General features: G+C 59.7%; 6 protein-coding genes across 6 annotated transcripts; 3 read left to right on the top strand and 3 right to left on the bottom strand.

The window, feature by feature from the left end:
* Nucleotides 1-383: 383 nt before the first annotated feature.
* KVR01_000517 (uncharacterized protein) lies at nt 384-2,380 on the top strand (the record flags this gene model as incomplete). The annotated part of the gene is made up of 3 exons (XM_044785564.1): nt 384-453; nt 513-2,179; nt 2,243-2,380. The coding sequence occupies 3 exons, from the start codon at nt 384-386 to the stop codon at nt 2,378-2,380; spliced, it is 1,875 nt and encodes a 624-aa protein (XP_044650466.1).
* A 693-nt stretch (nt 2,381-3,073) lies between these two features.
* On the top strand, nt 3,074-5,932 carry KVR01_000288 (uncharacterized protein; the record flags this gene model as incomplete). The annotated part of the gene is made up of 4 exons (XM_044789774.1): nt 3,074-3,135; nt 3,195-3,248; nt 3,560-4,791; nt 4,866-5,932. The coding sequence occupies 4 exons, from the start codon at nt 3,074-3,076 to the stop codon at nt 5,930-5,932; spliced, it is 2,415 nt and encodes an 804-aa protein (XP_044650237.1).
* A 601-nt stretch (nt 5,933-6,533) lies between these two features.
* KVR01_000252 (uncharacterized protein) lies at nt 6,534-12,481 on the top strand. The gene has a single exon (XM_044788653.1). The coding sequence runs from the start codon at nt 7,883-7,885 to the stop codon at nt 12,131-12,133; it is 4,251 nt and encodes a 1,416-aa protein (XP_044650201.1). The 5' UTR covers nt 6,534-7,882; the 3' UTR covers nt 12,134-12,481.
* A 258-nt stretch (nt 12,482-12,739) lies between these two features.
* KVR01_000730 (uncharacterized protein) lies at nt 12,740-14,896 on the bottom strand (the record flags this gene model as incomplete). Its single annotated transcript, XM_044791759.1, has 1 exon — nt 12,740-14,896. The coding sequence occupies one exon, from the start codon at nt 14,894-14,896 to the stop codon at nt 12,740-12,742; it is 2,157 nt and encodes a 718-aa protein (XP_044650679.1).
* An 858-nt stretch (nt 14,897-15,754) lies between these two features.
* Nucleotides 15,755-17,574, bottom strand: KVR01_000267 (uncharacterized protein; the record flags this gene model as incomplete). The annotated part of the gene is made up of 2 exons (XM_044792161.1): nt 15,755-16,809; nt 16,875-17,574. The coding sequence occupies 2 exons, from the start codon at nt 17,572-17,574 to the stop codon at nt 15,755-15,757; spliced, it is 1,755 nt and encodes a 584-aa protein (XP_044650216.1).
* A 686-nt stretch (nt 17,575-18,260) lies between these two features.
* KVR01_000451 (calnexin) lies at nt 18,261-20,863 on the bottom strand. Its single transcript, XM_044789208.1, has 3 exons — nt 20,334-20,863; nt 19,870-20,161; nt 18,261-19,803 (listed from the first exon to the last, which is right to left on the bottom strand). Exons 1-3 carry the CDS (start codon nt 20,478-20,480, stop codon nt 18,506-18,508), a joined length of 1,737 nt encoding a protein of 578 aa, XP_044650400.1. The 5' UTR covers nt 20,481-20,863; the 3' UTR covers nt 18,261-18,505.
* Between the last annotated feature and the right edge of the window lie 249 nt (nt 20,864-21,112).

Here is a 21,112-nt window from a genome sequence, read left to right as displayed (position 1 = left end):
TGCAACTGAAGAGGTTACTCTTTTGCTGATCACGATGCTAGGGCGAGCCTACAGACCCTATACCTAGCGCCTGGCACCACAGCGCTTAGGACCCTGGAGTAAACCCATGCCAAGTACCAAGGTACTCAAGCACCTAGGTACTTGGGTAATGTGCTAGGTATTCGCACGCTGTAAGACCGTTGGTCAATGCCGTCTCGGCCCCAGTTGGCGGGAGCTTGGCGCTTCTATCGATAAGAGCCAAGGCCCCAAAAAAGCCATGGGCCAGAGCTCCCATTGGAACCGCGATCCGCCCAACCCAACTTCTAGGAGTCGAGACACGGGATTCTGCCCCCCAAGGACCCCTCCCAGGCTTTCAAATACGCGTCGCAGCCCGGTCCGGAAACATGGCAGAGGTGAGCCCAGACGAAGATGTCAGGTCGCAGAAGCGAGACCGCTCAGAGTTTGAGGGCGAGGGTAGGTGCAGCTCCCACGGGCTCTTGTCGCTCCAGACAGACTGACGAGGGTGACTTCAGACAGCTCATCCGACGATGACATGGGCCCGCAGCTCCCCTCTGCAGCTGCGCCCAAGAAGAAGCGCCGCGTCCTTCCGTACGAGAAGCTCTACGTATCTGCCTTGCCCAAATCAACCCGCTACTCGAAATCCCTGATGCACAAGGAGCAGCTCTCCTTTGTGACCATGACGCCCCACACGGATTTCCTGATAACGTCTTCGGTGGACGGTGTCGTCAAGTTCTGGAAGAAGGTAGCCGAGGGAATCGAGTTTGTGAAGGAGTTCAAATCCCACCAGGGCGAGATCCGGTCCGTCTCGTGCAGCGCCGACGGCAGGAGCTTTGCGACGGCAGGAGACGACAAAACCATCAAGATCTTCGACGTCATCACATTCGACCTCCTTTCCATGCTGCCACTGGACTACGCTCCGAGCAGTGTGTGCTGGGTGCACAAGAAGGGCGCAAGCCTGCCTCTGCTTGCAGTCGCGGATGCGGGCGCGCCCGTGATTCACTTGTATGACGGCAGGGGCGAGAGACAGGAGCCGATACATACGATAAAAGGCCTGCATCGGAGCGTGGTGGGTCTGATGGCATTCAACGATGCCTACGACTGTGTGGTGTCGGCGGACGAGGGCGGTATGGTGGAGTACTGGAGGCCCAGCGGTTCCTACGAGAAGCCGGATAATGTTTTCCAGTACAAGAGCTCGACAAATCTGTTCGATTTCAAGAAGGCAAAGTCTGTCCCGACTTCTCTAACGATATCCCCGTCAGGGCATCAGTTTGTGACATGGTCGATGCCGGACCGCAAGATCAGGATATTCGACTTCGCCACGGCAAAGCTGTACAGGACGTACGACGAGTCGCTGCAGGTCATTGAGGAGATGCAGCAGGCTGGCACGGCTCTGCAGAAGCTAGACGCGGTTGAGTTTGGGAGGCGGCTCGCCATTGAGCGGGAGGTTGAGGCACCGGCCCACCGCAAGAAGGCTGCGGTAGTATTTGACGAGTCGGGCCACTTCATCATCTACGGGTCCATGGTGGGGATCAAGGTGCTCAACACCTACACCAACCAGGTGGTCAAGGTGTTTGGCAAAGACGAGCAGCTCCGGGCGCTCGGCCTGGCCATCTACCAGGGCGCCCCGCAGAAGAAGGGCGTCACCACCGTTGCGATGGCCGCCTCGAGCAATCCACTGTTGGAAGAGTCGGAAGCCAGAGACCCCATCATCTTCGCCACGGGAGTGGGAAAGAATCGCTTCTACATGTTCACTAATGAACAAGAGATCTCCAAGAGCACTCGGGACGTGCAGAACGAGAAGCCCACGGGAGAAGGCAAGAAGCAAAAAGCAGGGCGAGAAAAGCAAAAGGAGAGTGGCACTGCGGCTATTATACACACAACCTACGGCGATATCCACATTCGCCTTTTCCCCGACGCCGCACCCAAAGCGGTAGAGAACTTCGTGACGCATTCCAAGAGCGGCTACTACAACAACACAATTTTCCACCGCGTAATCCGGAAATTTATGATTCAATGTGGAGACCCGCTGGGTGACGGTACTGGTGGCGAGAGTATCTGGGGCCGGGAATTTGAGGACGAGTTCAGCAGTCTGAAGCATGACAAGCCCTATACCGTCAGCATGGCCAACGCTGGACCCAACACGAATGCGAGCCAGTTCTTTATCACTACCGAAAAGACAGTAAGTACCGCCCCCTCGCGAACTGCCAGCCAGAGGGATCCGTAAGGCTAACGGTCTAAACAGCCATGGCTTGATAACAAGCACACTATTTTCGGGCGTGCTGTCCAGGGGTTGGATGTCATACACAAGATCGAGAACACCCGGACTCACAAGGAGCGGCCGGAGGAGGATATCAAGATTCTCAACATCGACATCGCATAGATTTGAATCTAGACATCATCGGCCCGTCGGACACCTGCAGCGTGCACCTGCACGCGATCCACACGGCAACTTGGCGGCCCTGTTCCTCGCCTTGTGCCAATAATGGCCACCAGCCACTGTAGTCCGGAACGGCCCCCAAAAGACAGAGTACGTGCATGTAGCTGGCTGCACATTTATTATCATCCTCAAGCATCATCCTCCGGAGCGGCACACTGCATCGTTGCAACCCCACGTGACGGCACAGCTCCCAGTTGGATCCTGGCCAAGTGCCGCCTTGGGCGGGGGATCCACAAAGCTGCCGCGTATTAGCCTTATCTCATCCCAAGGGCCCTTTTTGCAAGGGGCTGTCCGGCGCCTGAATCAATCACTGCCAGCCCATTGGATTTCCCTTTTCCCTATGCGGCCCGACCCCTTCTTCATCCTTCTTTCACGCGTGAGCCTCAAAACGTTCTTGCATGCCTGCCAGCCGGCCTTGATACTCGTTATGTCATTGGGCAAATGATTGCTCTTGGCAAGCCGAAGACTCGTTCACCGACCCATCGTGACCTTGCCCCAACCGACGGAAGGGCAACAACGGACGAGGTGGACTATGGGGATTCCCAGCTGTAACCCCGCTTTAATTGGCCCGCCAGCAGTAGAGCGACAAAAAGCGGACGACACCGACGACAGACCAGGCCACGCCCGCTCCGAGGTATGCCTCGACCCAAGAGGCCGGGTGCGCCGGAACCCAAGAAACGGAGCAGGAATGGCTGTTGGTGAGCTTTGCAGCCCCCTGGAACTTGCGGACGGACAGGATGCTGATGACGCGCCACAGGCCGTGTAAAGCCAGGAAGGTGAAATGTGGAGAAGAGAAGCCTCAATGCGCAAAGTATAACAGCCTCGCCTGCTTTTTCATGCTGTCCGAAACACCCCCGGCACGTCGCTCAGTGGCCAGTTGAGTGAGCTTGCAGCAGTAAGATGCAAGGCCCACTACCTACACACAGAAGAAATCTCAGGGCTTCTGGAAGCTCGAGATATCTTGCTATTGGCTGCAGACTCACGGGGTGCCGTACGGAAGTGCGGTTCCTGGCTACAGCAAGCTGAGCGGCTCATCCAAGTGGAGGGCAAGGATAACTGTCAAGCCATGTTGTCATGCCAACTATTGCGAGCCTGCGGAACAATCATCCTGACGTAGAGCAGCTGTGAACGCACAGGTGAGACCTGTGATTATAGCATCAAGCTCAACTGGGAGGGGAGGAAAAAGAAGAACCCCGGCTTCGAGACCATCCTGTTCCAGGTCCCGTCGGGATCTCCTTCGAGTTCACAACAAGGTGCGCGGCGTCCATCTGATGGTTCGTCAGCAGCGACGGCGCCACGCACGGCAGAAGGGCAGTCACCGTCGACGAGCAGCTTCCGGACTGCTGAACAAGACAGCTCCCCAGGCCCCGGGCCCACGGCGGGCCCGTCTCTCGGCACAGATTCCAAGGCCTCGTTCCCGCCGTCGAGCGTCTTTGCTGCTCAGCCCGGAGATCATGTTCGCAACAAATCGGACGAGGCAACGTTCTGCCCGCCTGGCTTTTCCGGCCCGGCACTATTGCTTCCCCAGCCTCACAGTAGCCGTCCAAATTCCATCGCCCCGGCCTACGCCACCCCCTCAGAAAGCAGTAACAGCGGGATGGTACGCCCGCCTCCAACCAAGCGTCTGAAATACAGCGTCGACCTCGATATACCTTCGCAGATCTCGTCGCCGACCGAATCCATCTCCGCAAGCGCCACGCCCCACGTATTCCCCAGCATCACCAGCAACGGGCTTGCAACGACCACCACGGCCTCGTCGCCGCTGACACCAGCTGCCTCCTCGCCGTACAGTGACGGAGGGCGTCGGGCCTCATCCAGTCACGGGATGCTAGGGTCTCCAGAAGTCCGGAAGATGTCAGTCAACTCGCTTCTCTCTGGGCCTCCTGGGCCGGTGGCACGGCAGTACGCACCACCATCCGAGAGGGCGGTCAATGCCACGACCACCCTGTGCCTGTCGCAGGTCACCACATACTACGGTGTCGACCCTGGTTTCAGGGACCTCGACCTGGGCAAGAACGACGACGCCCACGCCATCATCAAGTCATTCGGGGACTCGACTGCCGAGGATGACATGAAGGCGGTTGAATCCATCAGGACAGAAGAGATGAGCGTGACGAGGCCACGAGGGTATTACAACCGCCCCATGCCAGTCCGGATCCCCCAAGACCTGGAGCCCCTGCCATCCAAGCTGCGCGACAACCCAATGAACCTGCTATACTTCCACCACTTCATGAACCACACTGCCAAGGCGCTTGTGCCTCACGACGACGAGCAATCCAACCCGTACAGGCATGTCCTGCCAATGATGGCCGTCCAGAACGACAACCTGCTAAGCCTCATGCTGGCGTACTCTGGTCGGTGCCCCCTCCCGTGGTCTTCGTGCCCGCAACAAGCAGGTTTGAGTACTCCAAGCTAAACTCTCTTGCAGCTTCTCATCGCGCGCACCTGCTGGACCAGCCAGAGCCAGCCATGCGGATAGCACACTGGGTGCAGGACATATTCCCAGCCCTGCGAGCCGCCCTGAACGACCCGAATCAGAAGATATCCAACGCCAACATCGCAACCGGCATCCTGCTGGCGTCTCTCGAGATAGTCAGCCCGACCGCGTTCGGCTACACGATCCCGTGGCAGCGGCACCTGGGGCTTGCGCGCGAGCTCATCGCCTCGAGGCCGGACGGGATCCGCTGGTCGCGGCGGTGGACTCAGGAGGACCAGGTCCGCGCGTTCCTGTGGAGCTGGCTGGCGTTCCTGGATGTGCTGGGCACGCTGAGCGGGGGCCGGAGGGAGAGCTCGACGGCGTGGATCCTGGACTACCAAAAGGATGACTACGAGGAGGAGTTTGACGAGATCGACTGCCTGATGGGGATGACGACCCGAGGGGTTTACATCCTGGCCAAGGTGGCGGAGCTGGTCAAGGCGTGCGACGCACTACGCAGCAACGGCGGCGGCGTCGGCGCAGCGGAGCCGCCCTTGCCGCACCCACACGGGATGCCCAGTGGCAGGGAGTGGCGGCCGCCCAAGGAGATAATAACACGGGCGTGGGAACTGGAGGACGAGGCCAAGCGCAGCATGATCCTACCGCCGCAGCCGTGCAAGCATCTGCACGCGTCGGGGGATGTTGTCCGGTGGGACGGGCGCGAGATAGCGGCGCTCAACGAGGCATACCACTGGGCCGGGCTGGTCCACCTGCACCGGCGGGTGCTAGGCAAGCCATCGAGCCACGAGGACGTGCAGGCGGCGGTGCTCAAGATACACGCGTGCGTCGACTGCGTGCCGCTCGGGGGGAGCGCTGAGAACAGCCTGCTGTTTCCGCTCTTCACGGCCGCCTGCGAGACATTCGCCGACGAGGCGCGAAGGGCCAGGATACGTGAGAGGCTCGGAAGCATGGCCCGCAGCGGGTTCCTGCAGGTTTCCAGGGCCAAGGAACTGGTCGAAAAGGTGTGGGAGAGCGGTGGGTCTTGGGATGAGATGGTGACGACGGAGTATATCGGGTGAAGGGGCAGTAAAGAGACATGGCGGCCCTGGACCGAACAGTTTGACCTGACGGATTGGTAGCGATGCCTTTTGCCACAGCGAGGTTCAAGAACAGCGCAGCGACTTGCAGAATTTACAAGAGTTCCAAGTATCTCTCGAAAACATGGTGGGGCGTACAGGCACCCGGTAATCGACACACCTCGAAAGAGACAGGACTACATTTGTGGTGTATCTGACAGCAATTCCCAATTTTGCAACTGGACGTTCTACCTTGTTTCCTGGCTAATAATGCCCCCGGCCATAGGATTGAGACACATGCCCTTTCCCTGCCTTTGAGGTGCGGCAGATGAAGGTCACCCCACCAAAGCCGGAGGAGAGATTACCTGCATCATAGCGGCTTGATGGAAGGCAAAGATGGGCTGATGGGTGTATGCCGCAGCCTCGTCACTCGCAAGCCAGCCTGCCAACCTGCCTGGCCTGCTCTAGTGAAGTGGCTCCATTTTATCCGTACTTGATTCGAGCTCCGCCCCCGCAGAATCGGGACTGCGGATGTGTAAGTGTGTGTGAGAGAGAGACAAAGTGGCCCCACCGTGTCTGCTGCCCTGACAGGTCGATTTCTCCCCTCTTCCCTACCCAGGTGGTACCTACCTACCTAGGCTTGCTAGGCACATAGCCTCTGCCTTTGGCGCTCGCGTGATGACGTTTCTTTCTTCATGCGATCGCACCCTCATCTCCCAGCGCAGTCAATGATCGAACTGGGGCCCGTACCATGAGGCCTGATAGCTGACCAGCGGGAGATGAGACGGGCCAACCAGCCTGGGTCGGATGGGGCCTTCGGCAAGGTCGAATTGAAACCATCCATTTTCGCCCTCGAGCTGTGCCCAAACAACGACCTGTTTCGCCGCAACACGCAACAGCAGGTCGGCCCCAGCTGCCCAGCCACTCGCGGCCACACAGCGGACTGCATGAACCCGCATCTGACAAGATGCTTTTGAGAGAGAGAGAGAGAGAGATGTCTGAGTGCTTGCAGCATGTCCCCGTCTGGCCCCGTGGGCCCCATCGCCGTGCGTCGGGTCAATCAAATCAGAGCTGTTACTCGGGATTATCAGGATGCCCACCTCCATCTCGTCCTCTCCAGTGCTCACTCCCAGGTGGCGCCAAGTCGCACGTCGCCACCTAATTTAGACTGTGTCATGCCACGTCAAACGGCCGCGGCCTGAACCTCGCGGCCCGGCGTCATGCCACACTACCCGACTGCACGCCTGCTTCTCGTTACCCCGGCCTGTCCCGGTTGCTTGGGCAGTCCCCACCCGCCCACCAATGCACGTCTGTCCCCACGCACGAGCACCCACAGCCGGCTGCCCAGGCACGACCTCGTTGCTCCTGTTGACTCGGTGGGGCCCATCGCCCTTCGGCTGGGACGGAAGGAGGAAACAAAGGCATTGGTATATGTAGAGGACAAGAAACCATCGCTCATTCGAATGAATGATAGGACGGCCTCTCTGATGTGGTCATGGAAAAGGTCTCGGTCGCATGAGCCTCGCCATAATCTCCGTGTTTACTTAGGCCGAACACATATACCCATCTTGCCCTCCTTGTTTCCCACCTCTCGTGTCCCACGCGCCGTGTTCTACACGCATTGATGCGTCCCTATCGTCCCTTGTACACTTCTCAAGTGTAATCATACCCCAACGAAGCCGCCCAGATGGAGCCTATATCTTGTTTACATTGTTCCTGTCCCTAGTGGCTTATCAACTTTTTGTATACACAATCAAACACTCAGTCACGCGCACACACTCTCTCCTCTCTCACTTCAACGACCCAAGAAACGCGATAGGCTACTCTGTACCCTAAATCATCTCAGGTGCAGCAGACGAGAATAGCCGGTGCTGAATCACGACCTTACACGGTACACACCCTTTGCCAGCATATTCCATATAGCATTGACCACGGTTCGCATTAATTTCAAGGATGGCCTGGGACGCGTCCGATCGATTCCGGGCGCGAGGTCCACACCTACAGACCCTCGATTTCTCAAAATCCGGCCGTGATGACTCCGTCTTCGTCTCTTCATCCAGATCCTCCAGTGGAAACGACGCCAACATGACCCTCGGGGGCTTGCTGTCGCCAATCGAGGAGGAAAGCGGTTTTGTTTTTGACAACGCCCCACTCAAGGTCAAGGTCACCGTCAGGTTTCTGGACCCGGCTGCCACCCCGTTGTACTACAATCGAACCTATTCCAGTTCAGCAGCCTTTGAGCCCACCGACAGGATATGTCGCGGGCTGTTGCAAAGAATCGAGCACTGCAGCAACGAACTCATCACACGGAATGACCCCGAGGCTTTGAACACGAGGCTCCGCCAGGAGGCCCGGTTCGAGATCAACTACCAACTTCGGCGTGATGGCTTTCCTGGAGTATGGGCTGAGAGGACCTTCAAGTCCTACCAGAAACACCCAGTCACCAGCACGTGGGCCAAAAGCATACTTTGCTCGACGCACAGCATCATCTGCCTGTTTCTTCGACACCATGACCGGCACTTTCGATGGACGGACGAGCCCGCGCATGAAGATTTCCATGGCAGACCATCAACCTTCAAGCCTTCCCTGGCTGGTGCTCCAGATCTTGCTTGTGTGCCTCGCTCTCGTTTGATAGAGTCAACACAGGCTTGGGAGTTTGTTCCTGGATTCACTCTCGAACTTGTATTCAAGAGCCGCAATCCGTCAAGACGACAAGCACTCATCACGCGCAATGTGAAGGTCGACAGCAAACAGGCTGCACCCCTGAACCTCGGCCAGGGCGAAACGCTACTCTGGCAAGCCTACAGGACGCTCGAGGACATGCTTGACTCCAGGAGGACTGCCTTCGAGATTGAGCACGCAGACTGTGATGGGTTCGAGGGCGTTCTGGATTGCGACTGCCGGCATTACGACGCAGACGCCCTCAACGTCGACCTCCGCGTCGTGAACAACCTTGGGCCCCGCTACGAGCACCTGCATCGCAACATTCAAAGCCGCCTGCAGCTGTTCAGGCATGTCTGTGGAAACGACTGTGATGAGTTTGTGCGCAGCGTCCATGAAAGATTTGACCAGCTGAGGGACAAGGCGGACGCGAAGCTGGGGGCACTGAACGACTTTGACCTCCGAGTTACAGAACTCATCGGTCATGGCTGGCGAATCAAGAATCCGGCCCGCTTCATCCTCGACAGCAAGACACGCCACACTCGCCGGACCATCGAGGCGCTGCTTGAACGCATACGGACGGGCGTTGGCGATGTCCTGCGGGGGCACGATGTTGCAGTCCGTATGATCGCCCACAAACAAGGGCATCTGGTCCTCGACAAAGCTCTCATCTCACGCAACCACCAGCCGTCTGCAGGCCCTTTTGCGCCGACAATCCCGGAGGACGAGCAGGCATTGTTTGTGGCGCACCTGAAAGCACGCATCCAGGCTGACATCGACCTTGTTTGCAAGGACACATGCAGCCTTGATAATGTCGCTGAGGCGCCGTCCTCCCCTGAACTCGTAGCACGACCACGGTATCCACCGTCTCGCCCTTTCACACCCCGTGCTACAGTCTCCGATGAGCCGGTCTTGCCAAGAGTTCGCAGTCCCATGAAAGCCAACCATACCACGTCCAACACACCTCCAGGGTCACCAGGCCACTTCTCCCGACCGCCTGTGCTCCCCTCTGTTTCACCCAGAAGCACATCAATGCGTGTTTTCCCACTCGTCCCTGCCAAGTACAGAGGACGCGAGGGGCTCTTGTCCACGCCGTCAGAGCAAGACTCGGCCATTGCCGTCGACTCGGCCAGTGACGGAAGTCTGCTTGACGAAGCTACCAGCGTGGCCTCTCTGACCATGGACAAAGCTCACAGAGTCGTCGACGGTCAGAGCCAGCATGGGAATCCCGTCCATGAGGAGGCATCGCCTGTTCTGATCCCTGCAGCTGAAGTCTTTAAGCACGGCGAGGGTGATTATGACGATTCGAGCTCGTCAAGGTCCACCTGTTCCTCCGTGCCAGCGCTCACCGAGAGCGAGACGGCCACCCCTGAGCAGAGCCTACTAATTACACCTTCCCAAGTCCGACACTCGTCACCAAAGTCACAAGGCCAGTTCTTCAACGACTATGGGTACGGTGAACCATCGAGCCCTTTGGTTCTGGCAACTACAGACCTGTCGGAGCCCACGTACCAGCCAGCCAGCCTCTCCGGTACTCAAGTTCTCACGTTGCCAAAGACGCCAATCACCTCAACCGCACCTGCTTTTGACCCAGGGGAAGACAATTCACCTACTTCGGGCTCCGACGGGGCCCTGAAGTCCACCGAGACTTCAACCTGCACAGAAGTCGGCTCTGTCGAAGACCAATCATGCTCACAGGAAGCTGACAGCGCCTCAGAAATGCACAGCGTGACGAGTCCAACCAGTCCTGATGAGATGAGCTCCGGCCTGGGCACTATGAATGGTACAGATCCAGCAGGCCCCAACTACGACCGATCAGGATGCGAGTCCTCAGAGGCTACACGACGCCATCTCCAATATGAAGGATGGCTACTGCATTGCGTCGAAAACGATCACGAGTCAGACAGCTCTGTCCCAGACAACACTGAATATCCCAGAATTGCCGCCACTGTCACTGAATGCGAATCGTCTGGCACGCCAAGGACGCCGGCCCAGGTTCTAGGCGATGTGCTTGTTGGGTCAGGATGTCCGGCCCCGCAGCCAACCGCTGACCCGGATTCCATCGATGGGAAGCTGCTGCTGCGTCAAGTCTGTCAACCAGCCGTCGCCCCTGTTACTGTGCGCCAAGAGGGAACAGGCCACTCAGAGCCCCCACAGATCTCTGAAGCAGCCTCGCCGAGTAGCACGGACGCAACAGAGACGAGGGATCTGAGGGGTGGGGATGATCTGTCAAGATCCAAGATGGATTATTTCGAGGCAGAAGAGGAGGGTACGGACTCGGAGGAACCTCGTAGTCCTCGGGCCCTCGGGGACCTGCGACGCTCCGCACCGAGCCTGCAACTTGGTGAAGTCTGCGAGTCTCAAGACATGATGCCGTACTCAGAAACAGGGCGCGGCATCTCGCAGAGCCCCGAAGGCACTGGAACATCCGACGGCGAGTGCAAGCACCTCGGGCCTGAATCAACGTTGCCGGGCCTGTCTTGCTCAGAGAGACAGCAATCCCGACCAGACGACTCGAATCCCACGATGACCTCAGAGCCATTAGTCAAAGACGGTGTCCGGGTCGGAGTCCTGGACGTCCCGAGTACCGTAGTTTCGGGCTTGCACGGCCCCGTTCAGGCGATCGATATTCTCTCTCCTTCGGATTACTCTACTGCACCAACGCCGACAACACCGCCACAAGACGTGCTTGCCAGGCCAGCGCTCGCAGAGAGAACGCCGACCCAGAGCGACTTCCGGCCGGATGGATTCCGTCAGCCGACAGTCCAAGTAAAGCCCACCACTTGCCCCGATGACTTGAAGGGCGGCTTTCTTCTCCCGCCCCTGCCGGTCTTCGCCAGCGTTGGCTCCACCGCCAACCAGAGCAGGGCCAGCTTCCAGTCCTCGTCATCAGAATGGGAGGACTATGTCTCCGAAGCCAGGCAGTCGAGCGATTCCGTAGACACGATCCAGCAGGCCCCGTCGCTATCGGACCATGACCTCGGCACCCCAGAGCGTCCCGGGTCTCCGAAACGGCTGGGCACGCCTACAGCTGGGATCCTGGGCCTTCACGAGTCCCGGTGGGCAGACTTTGGCATCCGAGGCGCGCTGACGGGCAGCCACGCTTTCGACAGGCCGTCGACGGCGCCCATGCTCGGCGCTGAGCGTACCCCCGGCGAGAAGGCCGCACGACCGGGTGACAAAGCAGGCGAGGATAGCGAGGAGACGCCGCGGCCGCGGCCGGCGACGCCACACCGCAAGTCGCTGCACCTTCTGCACCACAAGAAAAGCATCAGCTCTATCATCTTCCCCGGGGCGCACCACGGGCACCTGCCCCACCAGCAGGGCAAGACGCCAAGGCCCCTGAGCAAGAAGGAGAGCAAGGAACTCAAAGCGCGAGAGAGGTCAAAGGCCAAGCCAAGGGCCAAGGAGAACGGAAGGCATGGTGGCCTTGACGTTCCGAAGGAGCAGAACGTTGGGGACGCGGGGCGGTTCCCCAGGGCGATGATGCTGATCACAGGCTTGGCGATCGCGTCGTCGGTGGTGAATAGGAGCTCTGCTTAAAGCAGGCAAGTGTATGAGTTCGGTATCTGCTCCGGGGGAAAGTTCAAACGGGAGACGATCTGGTCTCGACATGGTCATCAACACGCACACAATCTCCTGCATGTATAGGCACAGTTTTGGCGTTGGGAAATTCATTCCCACAGTATGGACAAATTAGCATGGCGTTGCTGTCGGGTCGGGCGAGAAGACACCAATCCCGCGTGTGTTTTGTGTTCACAGCTCTGAGGCGGAACAGGGGGAAGAACTCACTCTCATTCTGTGACAGACTTTTCTTTGGGTCGGCTATCCTAGACTTGGGGGCGTTCACTCGCAGCTAGCCATGACGATAATGATGATGACTTCAAACAACCTCGGTCGCGTTCACTCCGAGGGAAAGTGGGTGCTCACGAGTGTGCAGGCTTGTAAACAGCATAGTTCGCCTGTGCATCTTCCTCGTCTTTGAATATGCAGTGTCTAAATGTCTATCCTGTTCGACCCCTCCTGGCTCTGTTGTGTCGTGCTCTATCGTGTGGCAGATCATATTCCAACCACCGTCCTTCCACGCTGGTACTCGGAATTGGCGTCCGTCTGGTCCTTACAAACGTCGCCTCGCCCTCACGCCAGTCCTTAGAAACGGACGACAGAGAGCGTCCCCTTGCCGTCCTCGCCGATCAGCCACCTCTCATCACCGCTGATGCAGCCCTTCCCAAGCAGCTTATCCCACATGTCATCTGCGAACTGCACCTCATCCTGCACGCCCTCGCCCTCGCCCTCGCCCTCGCCCTCGCCGTCCATTGTATCACCGGCGGCCTTCCGTCGGCCACCGCCAATCCTGGCATTGCGCTCCCGGAGCCTCCTCCTCGCCATGCCAGCCCTCAACTGCCTCTCCAGCCTGTCCATCCCGGCCACCGCCGAGGCGTCGGCGCCGACGAGCGAGGTCGCGCCCTCGTCACTGCTCGACTCGCCCTCGTCCTGCCCGACCTCGTCCTCCCCGCCGACACCGAGCTCAACCACGCTGATGGACGGCCGCACGTGCACGCTCAGCGTCTCGAGCATGAAGCAGTGCCGCGCCGTGATGCGCACCCCGGCCCGGAAGTCGACGACCTCGCCCACGCTCAAGTAGGGGAAGTCCTCGTGCCGCCAGCAGGGCGCCCAACCGGGCCACCGGGTCGTCCCCGCCGCGATGCCCGTCTCGATCTCGCCTGCGAGGCCCTTTCTTCTGCTGCTGCTGCCGCCGCCACTGGTGCCGTTCTCGTCCCACGTGCCCGGGCCAGCGGGCCGCTCTCCATCCCGGTCTCCGCCGCCGCCGGAGACCACTCTGTGCTGCTGCTGGTGATGGTCTTGGAGCATGCCGCCGAACCGCGCGTCGTTTCTACGCGTGCAGAACGGCATGCTGACGTCTGTGTTGGTTCCGCACTGGTCAACCCACCGCGGGCCGTAGATGATAATCTCAGCACCGTCGCCTCGGGCAGCAGCATCGTCGTGCCCTGCGTGTGCAGAGCCGGTGCCGTTCGGCTCGGGCTCGGGCACGACGACGGGGATGCCCGTGCTGCGAACGAGGTGCACCCTCGGCGGGACAAGGCTGCTGTGGCCGCCCTCTGCCCAGCGGTGCTCCTCCTCGATGAAGTACAAATTTGTCTCATCCATCCCGAGCGACCTCAGCGTCGGCGTTGAACCTTGTCGCACACCGTAGAAGGCTAGGGTATCCCATGTGATGCGCCGGATCGTCCGCGGCTGGCCCCGGGCCGAGATATCCCAGACGATGACGCTCTCGATCGGGTCATCGTTGTAGAGCGAGCGGTTGGGCTGCCATACGTACACCGCATAGTGCGTGGCCGTATGTGCCGAGAAAAATCGGTCGTGTCGGTTCAATGGGAAGCCTAAGAAGTGTGTCTTGAACTGGCACCGGTGCCTGACCGTCCACGCCATCTCGCCGACCGCGGTCCTGTGGCCTTCTGGTAACCTCTCGCCGCCCTTCATTTCCCGTAAAACATCCAAGACGGTGACAAAGTGCCGGTGACACTCCTCCCGGTCGTTGAGCTGGTGGTACGCGTCCCGCTCGCACCACTCCAGGACCAGGACACTGTTGGAAAGTCGCACACGTCGGACGATGCGGTCATCGCCCTGCGGGAAAGGAACCACAACCTCCCGGCCTGTCTCAAGGTCGAGGAGGCGCCAGGGGCAGGGCGCTGCCTGCTGGTCCGCACCGTCTGTTTCCTCATGCGCAGTCGAATGGTACACCAAGAGCCCGTCATCCTGACTGTATGACCAGGCCGGGTCTGGGTAGTGAAAGGGCGCGGTCTTGTCGTCCAGACGGAGAAAGCGGTCCCATATTGCTACCGGGTAGAACATCCTGGACGGGCCCTGCTCGGTGGAACCCAGCTTGATCGCCTCGATGGTCCCCGGCGTGGCTGTCCGAAGGTGGTGGTACCTCCTGGCCACGCTGGCGAAGGTCGACGTCCAGTCTGGAGACCAAGAAGCCCCCAAGCCAGTTCCGGGCCCCCCAGTCTCAGCCTTGCGCGGCTGGCCACCTTGCTCGTGTGCCATATCCTGCACCTCCTCGGGCCCCGCAAGTCCAGGCCTGCCGAGTGCTCCGGCCAAGTACGCAACCCGCATCTCGCGACATCGTGGGAAGCGCCATTTCAGGAGCTGGAGGTTCAGGTCCGGGTCCGTAAAGGCGCCATGCCAGTTTTGGGAGACGCGTCGACAGAGCACGAGAGTACGCGCGGATAGATGCGCTACCACCAAGAGAAAAAGGTCTCGGGGGAGTTCGACGATGTCCATGGTAGGGTTTGAGCGGGGCGTCTACCGCTCCCTTGTGTTGTCTGCGGTATGATGAGATCTCTTCACAAGGAATTCAAGGTAGGGGATGAACACATTGACGCCGACTGTTCAGAACAGGGTGTAGCCAACGGCTGCCAGGAAAATAAGCCGGCATCTGTTGCCGGGAAACCGGTGCGATGAAGAGGCCGACTTCTCCTTTTGGCCGTCAGTCCAAAAGGGAAAATCGAGTAATGGCTCAGAAGAGCAGCGGTCCATTCGAAGAAGGTACCTCGGGTCGGCAACATCAGTCCACGTCGCCCGGGAGGACGGGCATTTAGCCGATATAGTCTTGTTGCGCAGGGGCACGCTGATATGAGGGCAGGCAGTGGCAGCAGCGAGGGTGAGAAGTCACGCAAAGCTTCGTGGTCCAAGTCATGCCGTTGAAAAACACAGAGGGTGATAGCCTCAAAGGGAAAGGGGTTTAAGTGGCTGGCTGGCCGTATTGGTTGCGGACGGAACCGTAGTTGCCGACGCCGGCCAATTCAATGCGGCGGTTCTCGGCAATGACGCACCCGCCGAGTGCGATCGCAACATTGGCTGGTCCATCCATGTACTTGAAATTGGACCCAGCAGCGCATTTTTCTTTTGTGTGAATGCCTTTGGCTCTCTACAGGTGTGATTGCTGGCGGCGTCTTTAGACCACTTTCTCACCGGTCTCATCATCGAATGTGAGCATTGTGATGACTCGTTGACACGGAACAGCCCTCGAGTCTCATTCGGTGACCAGGCTTGTCTTGTCAACATACATCACTAGCAAAGGTTGCAAGAATCACACCGTCATAGCTTTCAATCTTGGATTCATGCATGCAATATGGACCCCTACTTGTGCGTGGGCATAACCACGTCAGCCTTCTTGCTGACCGCGTCGCCCGCCTGCCAGAGCGCCGTGACCGTCTTGAGCTGGGTGTAGAAGTTGATGCCCGGCTTGCCGTAGAAGGTGCTGGCGCCGCCGCCGGCGACCGACCTCTTGTTGCCGGTGAAGGAGAACATGGGCAGGGGCACTGGGATGGGCACGTTGATGCCGACCTGGCCGGCCTGGATGTTGCGGCGGAACGTCTCGGCCGTGGCTCCGCTGCGCGTGAAGATGGCCACGCCGTTGCCGTACTCGTTGGAGTTGATCAGGTCCACCGCGTCGTCCAGCGTCTCGACGTTGAGGCAGACCAGCGCCGGCCCGAAGATCTCCTCGCGGTAGCACTTCATGTCTGGCGTCACGTCCGTGATGATGGTCGGCCCAACCCAGTTCCCGTTCGGGTACTTGGCCGGCTTGTAGCCCCTGCCGTCCAGCAGGATCTTGGCGCCCTCCTCCTCGGCGCTGGCGATCAGGCCCTCGATGCGCGCCTTGCTCTGGGGCGAGATGACGGGCCCCAGGTCGGCGCCCTGCTCGAAACCGCCGTTGACGCTCAGCGCCTTGGCGCGCTCCGCCAGCTCGGGCAGCCACTCCTTGGTCTCGCCGACCATGACGAGCGTCGAGAGGGCCATGCAGCGCTGGCCGGCGGCGCCGAACGCGGCGCCCACGACCGCGTTGAGGAACTGGTTCTTGTTGCAGTCGGGGAGCACCGCGGCGTGGTTCTTGGCGCCCAGGTTGGCCTGGACACGCTTGCCGTTCGCTGAGCCCCGGCTGAAGATGTACTCTCCGGCCTTGTTGCCGCCGACGAATGAGATGGCCTTGATGGCCGGGTGGTCCAGGATGAAGTTGACGGTACGGTGGGCGCCATGGACAATGTTGACAACCCCGGGGGGGAAGCCGGCCTTCTCGACCAGCTCGGCGAGGATCATGGCCGCGCCAGGGTCACGCTCCGAGGGCTTCAGGACGAGGGTGTTGCCCGTGACGGTGGCGATGGGGATGCACCAGAGGGGAATCATGGCCGGGAAGTCTATCACGGACGCAGTTAGTGGGCGGCGTCACCTGCAGCGGTCGTAGCTCGGGCACCAGACTCACTGAAGGGGCAGATGGCGGCCGTGACGCCCAGCGGCTCTCTGTAGGTCCTGGTCTCCATGTCCTTGGCGACCTCGAGCAGCTCGCCCTTGAGGAGCTCCGGCGCACCGCACGCCGCCTCGGCAACCTGCAGCCCCCTGAGGACATCGCCCTTTGCGTCTGCGAACGTCTTGCCCTGCTCCAGCGTGATGCTGGCCGCCAGGCGGTCCCAGTTCTCCCTGATGAGGGCGACAAACTTGAACATGATCTGCTGCCTCGCGATGACGGTCGTGTCCCTCCAGGCGGGGAACGCCTTCTCCGCGGACGCCACGGCGGCCTCAAGCTCGGCGTCCGTCATCTGCGGCACGCGGGTGACGAGGTTGTTGGTTGCCGGGTCATGCAGGTCGATGAACTGCTCGGCATTGGAGGGCCTGAACTGGTTGTCGATGAAGTAGGGGGTGTCCTCCACCTTTGCGATCTTCTCATGCGTTGTCGGGTACGAAGTTGCCGTCGACGCCAGTGCTGGGTTCAGGTGTGCGGCGGTGGCATGTAACCTCCTGATGGAGGCCGCTGACGAGGAAGAGGGGGCCATCTTGGGAGACGAAGGTGCCGAGAGCACGAGCGGGGCTGTCCTGCCGGTGCTTGCTGCTGCTGCGGTTGTTGCTGCTGCCCTCGTGGAGCGTGCTGCGCTTGCAGTTGCTCTGGTCGATAGGAGCCGACGCATTGGAGGCTTTTGTGGCCGCGCGAAGACTGCGAGGGAGGGAAATGGGGAAACACAGAAGGTGAGGGGGGAGGAGGACAAGCCTAGCTGCCTCGATTTAACCTCGGAATGTGGAAACACCAGCAACGGCCACGATACCGGACCACGGGCTAGGGACGGGACCTGCTGGTATTAGGCTGTCGTCCCTTTTAAATGCCAGGACCTCTGCGGGCGGCGCAGGGCGATCGGGAGCAGCTGGCAGGGGGCGTTAACCTGGCCCGGTGCGGGGAGTGACGAGAGGTGTACTGTTGTTGTTGCCCGCCCTGCTCCACCTCAATGCCGTCAATTGCCGGTGCTCCGGAAATCCTTAGCCGCCACGGCTCGTCTTATATCCATTTGTCATGGTTTTGCTTTGCTCGTCCTTCACAATTTCGATGTATAGATAGCAGGACCGGCCCGGCAAGAGCAATCAGGCTGGCCCGAGTCGATCCAATGTCCGTGCTCGGCCGCTGGCGATATCGGCTGGGGTTCCAGTTGCAACGAGCCTCACAACATCTGAGATGGGATTGGGGCAGACCGACAAGGCCTTTCCCATGTCCTGGACTGTCCGCAATAGGAATGTCAACGCGACAAGGACACTACAGCTTGGACAGCACTTGGAGAGCCTCCCGACTCGACTCGCGCGCTGCCGCACATGGCTACGTTGTGATGATTGTGAATGATTCCTATTCCCCGTGATACCGTACTAGAAATACACCAGCTGCGCCGTGCTCAACCCTATAAGCCCCACGAGCCCTAATGTGAAAAGCGAAGCATCAATTTTTTATTTTTTTTTCGGTTGGGGGTTTCTCTTCATTTTCCTTCTTATCCCTTCTCTGCTAGGTTCTTTTCCGCGCACCATTCTCAATAATCACCCATTACTACCTTCCAGCCGCCTTGCCACCACCTTGTCAACCTACGACTGCTGGCTGCGGGTGGTGCGCTTCGTGGTGTTGTCCTTGACGGCCTCGGCGCCGGAGGAGGCAGCCGCAGCGACCTTGTCCTTGGCCTCGGCGGCCTTGTCCTTGGCGTCACCAGCAGCCTTCTTGACGGCGGGTGGGGCACTGGCACCACCGAGGGAGCTGACGATACCGATGACAACAGCGATGACGGTGACCAGGACGGCACCAATGCCACCGGCAACCTCGGGCACGAACTTGATGGCCTCGATGGGGTCCTTCTGGGCAATGGTCAGGAACAGGTCGACCTTCTCCTTGATGAAGGTGACGGGGTCGTCCGTGAACTTCAGGTCAGAGGGGGCCTTGGTGTCGTCCTTCTTTGGCTTGTCAGCCAGCTCGGCGAGCTGCTCGTGGGGGTGCTTCTCGTGGAAGGTCTCCTGGGCGAGCTTCTTGGCGTCCTCGATCGAGTGGCCGATGTAGATGTTGTCAAAGAGGATGTCGTTCTGCATGGTCCAGATCTCGAAGCCAATAGCTCCGATGGGCTCGAAGTTGGCAGGCGTCTTGTCCTCAAAGTAGTCGGGGTTCTTGATCTTGCGGGGTGCCCACACGCCCTTGTAGGCCGGGTTGTCGATGTAAGGAGCGGTCCACTTGCCCTTGTAGTCGGGGTTCTTCTTCATGGGCTTGGTCCAGGGGCCACAGCCAGAAACATCGGCACACTTGGGGTTGGGAACAGTGGGGGCGATCCAGTCACCGTCCTCCTCGTCATCCCAGTCCTCGGGCTTCTGGGCCTCAGGGTCGGGGACGGTGAGGGGCTCATCGACGAGCCAGTCCTCGGGCTGCTCGGCCTCCTCGTCGACAATCTCGAAGGGAGCGTCCTCGTCCCAGTCCTCAGGCTTGGTGGCGTCGGGGTCGGCGATACGGGCCTCGTCGACCCAGTCCTCGGGCTTCTTGTCCTCGGGGTCGTCAATCTCCTCGGGGGGGTTGACGGATGGGGTGAAGTCCTCGAGGAGGCTGCCCTCCTTGACCTGCTCCCCGTTGAGCTCCATGACGAAGGTGTTGTTGGGGTGCACGATGAGCGTGTAGAGCTCGGTGGTCTTGACGATACGGGCCGGTGGTGGGGACTTGAGGTGCTTCTCCTCGTACTCGCCCGTCTTGGGGTTCTTGTGGTTGAAGATGAAGTGGACCTTGTTGGTGTGGCCGCACTTGTCAGGGCCGAACATGATCACGTAGGGAGTGGTGTTGGCGAACTCGTCCTGGTGGAGAGCCTTGTTCTCGCGGAGCAGCTTCATGTAGGCACCACCGCACTCGAGACCGGCTGGGGCGCGTAAGGGTCAGCAAAAAGCGCCGCGGCGGTAATCGTGCGGGGGATCGCAGTACGTACTCTGGAGCTTGGCCTCATACTGAACGACAAGGGTCTTGCCCTTGTTGTCAATCTTCTCGGGGAACTTGGCGGAGATGGCGTGGTGGGCGGCCTTGTTCTTGACGACCAAGCCCTTGTCTCCCTCCATTCCCTTGTAGACGGTGGGCTCCTCAACAGCCCACTCGCCAACGTACGCCCACTCCTCCTCCTCCTTGCCCGTGCCCTTGAGGTCCTTCTTTGCGTGAGAAGGCTTCCATCGTGCCTCCCAGTCGTCGGTGAACTGCTCGAGGAAGGGAGCCTTGAGGGTTGTGGGCTGGAAAATCACAAGCAAATCAGCTGCTGGTCAACCGCTAGCAACCAGTGTGCACGTGTTTCTGCAGCTTCCCCAGCGACGAGTGCGGGAAGCTCCAAGCGCAAGCTCCGTGCCGGCAGTGCTTCCTTTGTTATGAGATCTTGGGGGGGTGGCGGGCGGGAGTCAGGCTTACTGTGAAGGTGGGCAGAGAGGTGTCCACGGAAGCGGTGGCAGACTCAGCGGCAGAAGAGGAGCTCTCGTCGCTCAGGACCTTCTGGGCATCGTCGGCAACAGAGCCGTAGGCCAGGATGGCCCAGGCGACGATGGGGGTGAACCTCATGATGGCGGAGCAGCAGTCTTGGATGGGGTGTCAAGCTGTTGGGGGCGAAGGGAGCAGAAGGGAGAAACAGATACTGGTTAGCTGCCCTTCTCGCGTTGGTGAGATGGAGAAGGAAAGACTGTCTGTCGATGGGGACAGGTGTTATTCGCAGTGAAGGAATAATGTGGTTTTACTCTCAGAGCCCGGGGAGGAGAAAGCTCGGGGCGGATGAGGCGGCGTGTTGATAAAGAGCTGTGGATTTATCTGCTTGGGGCAAGGCCGGCGGTGCTGGTCGCGGAAAGAGGCCACGTTGACAGAGCTCCCCAAATTCTAATACCACAGCACAGCACCCGCCGTGCATCAAGCCGTCAATTCAGCCAGGCGCCAGGCGACAGGGGTGGCAGCTTCGACTCGGACGCTACAGCCGGCCTGGCCCCTGTTACCTGCCTGCACTAATTGAATGCGGGGTCGGGTGTTCTCCTTCACTCAGCCGAGACCCATCACCGATTGCTGTGACGGGGACCCTCAGGGCAGGTCGGACCCACCGCTGGAGAACCTTTTGGAAACTTCGACTGCAGACACGCTGTGTAGATGTTTCTGGCAGAGCCCCTTGGTCATGTCGAGTAGGTTTCCGATCGCCGTTCGCAGCCACC

This window comes from Diaporthe batatas, assembly GCF_019321695.1.
Source record: "Diaporthe batatas strain CRI 302-4 chromosome Unknown Contig00001, whole genome shotgun sequence".
NCBI classification, from domain to species: Eukaryota; Fungi; Ascomycota; class Sordariomycetes; order Diaporthales; family Diaporthaceae; genus Diaporthe; species Diaporthe batatas.
This window is presented reverse-complemented; position numbering and strand designations above follow the sequence as displayed.